The sequence below is a fragment of the Cebus imitator genome, unplaced genomic scaffold (assembly GCF_001604975.1).
Source record: "Cebus imitator isolate Cc_AM_T3 unplaced genomic scaffold, Cebus_imitator-1.0 Scaffold38, whole genome shotgun sequence".
NCBI lineage: Eukaryota > Metazoa > Chordata > Mammalia > Primates > Cebidae > Cebus > Cebus imitator.
In genome coordinates this window covers 5,300,749-5,304,826 of record NW_016107353.1, presented here as the reverse complement: position 1 = coordinate 5,304,826, position 4,078 = coordinate 5,300,749, and the positions used below count along the sequence as shown (strand labels likewise).

At 38.2% G+C, this 4,078-nt stretch overlaps 1 protein-coding gene across 1 annotated transcript in view; it reads right to left on the bottom strand.

Moving 5' to 3' along the window:
• Positions 1–1,512: 1,512 nt before the first annotated feature.
• CR1 (complement C3b/C4b receptor 1 (Knops blood group)) overlaps positions 1,513–4,078 on the bottom strand; it is a 182,812-nt gene continuing 180,246 nt past the window's right edge. The window contains exon 51 of the mRNA XM_037737442.1: positions 1,513–1,845. Coding sequence (XP_037593370.1) covers positions 1,833–1,845 — 13 coding nt within the window. The 3' untranslated portion in view covers positions 1,513–1,832. The remainder of the gene's footprint in view (positions 1,846–4,078) is intronic.

The following is a 4,078-nucleotide window of genomic DNA, read 5'->3' as shown; positions in this document are numbered from 1 at the left end:
ACGTTGGACAGCAGTGGGAATCACCATTTTGGGTGGCCTAGTTTCTAAAGGCTTGCATTTGCATATTAAAGGTTGCTGGCCCAGTGTTAAGAGCCAGAGCTTTCCAGCTAGACAAGAAACGTTTCTGGAGCTGCCTTAAAAGAAACAAAAAGGTTCCAAAGACCGCTTTTCCTCTCTATCTGCCTAAAATAATTTCTTAATAACTCCTATCACATAGCTTTTCAGATGAAAATGTAAAGTCAAAGGTCAGCAGAAGGGCTTAATAATACAAGTTAGGCAGTATAGTATTTTACTTACAGTGTGATATTGTGCCAGAATTGCTAGCCTTTGCTTACCGGTAATAACTAAAATAAGCAGCCCAGGATAACTAAGATCTGTGTGTAAACAAATGCTTATCTTGACTTCCATAAACCACTGAAGTAACAAACAGAATGACAAAAGTCCCCTGGCCCTTGGAATGTCCAGAGACCCCCACCCTCGTCTCCGCCCAGGAGGTGAATTACAGAATCCCCTGACCCTTGGAATGTCTGAAACCTTTTCATCCCCATCCCCGCTCCTCACCCCCACTCCCAAGGTGGTTTTTCGGGTATAAAAAGTCTTGGTACCCTCCTTACGATGCCACAGGTTGGAGAGCCGTGAGTCCTCTGTGGTCGCTGGCATAATAAATGACCCTGCAATCTGGCATACTTTTGTCTTGGTGCTAACTTTCTACGCTCGATCTAGTACAACAACAGTATATACAATATTTCCCATTACAACTGATGTAATCGAAAAAAAAAATTTTGGCTTTCTTGCAATTAAAAAGTCACAAGTGAAGTTGCAGTGAGCCTAGACTGAGCCACTGCCCTCCAGCCCCAGGGCAAGACTGTCTCCAAAACAGAAGTCACAGGGATTGCATATTTATTAACCAAATTGCCAATGACCTACTCCATTCTGGAAAATAAAGAACATGGGATTTTTTTTCTTGTGATGAGAAATTTTAATTCTAAAAAAGGCCAATTCCCACTTGGTTTTTAGTCCTCTTTTAAAAGATACTTCTTCAAAATCCCAAGAAATAAAAAAAATTTGCTAAAGATCCAGCTAACTAAAAGTCCTACTGTGTATCTTTACACTGCCTGCTTGCCCTTCTTTTCTTGGTGACCTAGCTATATGTGTTTTGCCCATTTTTGTGGGGTATAGAGAAGTTTGGTCTTTGAATTTTTAAGTACTCTCTAAATAATAAAGCAATGACCCTTTGTGATGTAAGTCGCATTTTTTTCTTGCACTTTATCAATTGATTTTGCCTATGCTGGGTTTTTTTCCTGTCTTGCAGGATTTTAAATGGAAATTCAAGTTCATGTCTATCTCACTCCTTATATCACTGTCAAAGTAAATGTGGCAGAATTCACCTTTAAAGCAACTATTAAACAGAATTACACAGACATGAGCAGTAGTCATATATAAAGCTCTCCTTAATGAGCTGATTCCAAATTATAAATATTTAAAAAAAGAAAAACAACCAACTTGTAAACCAGAAATTCCAGGCAACATATTATTCCTTTAAGTAATCCAAACTATTTTCTATATCCTAAATGCAGTCTTTTCCCCTGAGTAGATAGTGTGTGCTTTTAGCAAGAGGCAGAAGGGTGAGGATTTCACAGTGATGTACACAAAGAGGGAGGAGATTTGCTAGGTCCTGGGGAAGCTGCAGCATCTTCAAGTGCACATGTCTGCATCTCTGTGAAGTCACTTCAAAGACTTTATGAAGCTCAGATCTTATTCTGTTGAAATCAATTGGCTCCTTTCCAACCCAACATTTTATTTGATACATTCTTCAGCTTTATGGTACTTTGTCAAGGAAGGACACTGAAATAACAGGATGTTTTCATTTAGTTAACAGTATGGTCGACAATTGAATTACCCAGACTTTATAGACTGATAATCATGATGCTAGCATTCCATATAAATTGGACAATGTCATTGGAAGTGGTTATTGTCCTCTATGATGGCTGCCATGTAGGGCATAAGAAAGTATGGCGTAAATGGAGACATTGAATAGATAAGAGAGAGATTAATAAGTAACTTGACCTTTTCCCTTTCTAATTTTGTCCAAAGAAAAAGTGTTCTCAGAGTTGTGCTACTAAATAAAGAAATAAGGAGCCTCATTCCATTCTAGAAAATGTACAGGTCACTCATAACACAAGAAGTGTTTTTTTGAGTCTCTTTTTCTAAACCATGGTGGTAGCAGGGGCAGAAATAGGAACTTTTTTTGGAGGGGTCATCTTGGAGGGGGTCAGCTTCAGAAAACTGTCCTCCTCTTCTAATACAGTAAAGAATGAGCTACAGTAGTGGATTTGGTACAAGTGCTTCCCCAGTCATACAGGAGCCTCTCCTTTTAAGGCCAGGAATGGTGTCCATCCACCAATGGACAGACCTCCTGATGAGGCCCTCCAGCTCATTTGCTTCTCAGTTATTACTGCCACCAGATTCTTCATCATCATTCTCCTTTCATTTCACTGGACTTCCCAGCATCACCTGTTACCTGTATTTCTCCAAACACTCTCATGTCCAAAACACAGCTATGTCTTTGAGCCTGCCTCTTTACTCTGTCCCAGAAGCTGGGTGCACAGGTCTTAACGCTTGGCACAGATTCTAACTCACATCTCGTCTACCGTATTTTGACTCAGATGATTCACTTTGTTCCAGTGGAACACTGTGGTCCAAATTCCAATCTTAAAAGGGAAAGTTGAAACAAAATTTTTAAGGACTTTCTACCTACTAAAATGTGATCAGTCGTCAGTGCACACAACTTGAGGTGTACTCTGATGTAAAAGAGTATTTCCAAAAAGATGAGGGTAAATGAAATTTTCACAAATTCATTTCTCAAATGATTGACATGCTTACTTGATTATTGAACATTTCTCATTTGCTTATACTCAGAGATTTGGGGAGATTTTAAAGAAATGTCTATTCAACAGAAGGTAATTTAACATGGGAAAGAAAACACACATAAGCACAATGTATGGTACATGTAAGTGGATAAGAATGTGTGAACAGTAAATAAGCAAGTAAATGAATGCGATAGAGTTAACAGGCAAGCAACACATGAAATGTCAATTATTATAGGTTATGTACTGTTGCAATGATGATAGAAATGTTTGTCATTTGGTGAAAAAAAGCAGGATTTAATATGTGCAATCAATATAATCTCAAGATGTACATGCAAATGTAAAATAATATACAAAGAAGCTTAAGTATACTACTAGGTAGAGGTTATTGCAGGTAATTTTTACATTCATTTGTATTTTTTCCTAAAGAGAGACATCATTTTGGACTAGAGCATCTTGGTTGAGTGAATTCCAAGCTGGGTTAATGGAATATAGATAAAAACAAAGGTGAAAAAGACATATGAGATCAAGTATGATATCATTTAAGCAGATGTGCTTATTAAATTCAGTCTTAGTTCAATGGACTGAATGTTTGTATCCTTCCAGATTTATATGTTGAAAATTTATAGGATCTATGATGACAGCAGAACCCTTATGGATGGGAGAAAAGAGACTCCCAACAGCTCCCTTACTCCTTTTCTCTGATGTGAGGATACAAAGAGATTGAAGTCTATTAACTAGATAAAGTGAGCCTCACCAGACACTGAATTTGCAGTTGCCTTGATCTTGGACTCTCTACCCACCAGAACTATAAGAAATAAATGCTTGGTTTTTAGAAATTAAATGAGGATGATTGTTGATTTAAGTCCAGCTGTATTTTTATTCTTTTAGGAGGCAGAATCTTTTTGAAGAGACAGGTTCTTGCCATATTTCCCTGGCTGGCCTCAAACTCATGGCTCAAGCATTCCTCCTGCTTCAGCCTCCTGAGTATCTGGGACTATAGGCAGGTACCACTGCACCCAGCTTAAATGCTTATTGAGACTGCCCAGTCTATGGAGTCTTTGTTATAGCTTCCCAACTATATATACCAACAGACTAAGACAGTTGGTATATTAGAACAAGGAGCAGCCTTGAAACCTGCAGTAAGTTTACGACAAGTTAAAGATGCACTATGTAACTTGGTAGAGAATTATGGCAGAAATTTCCCCTTG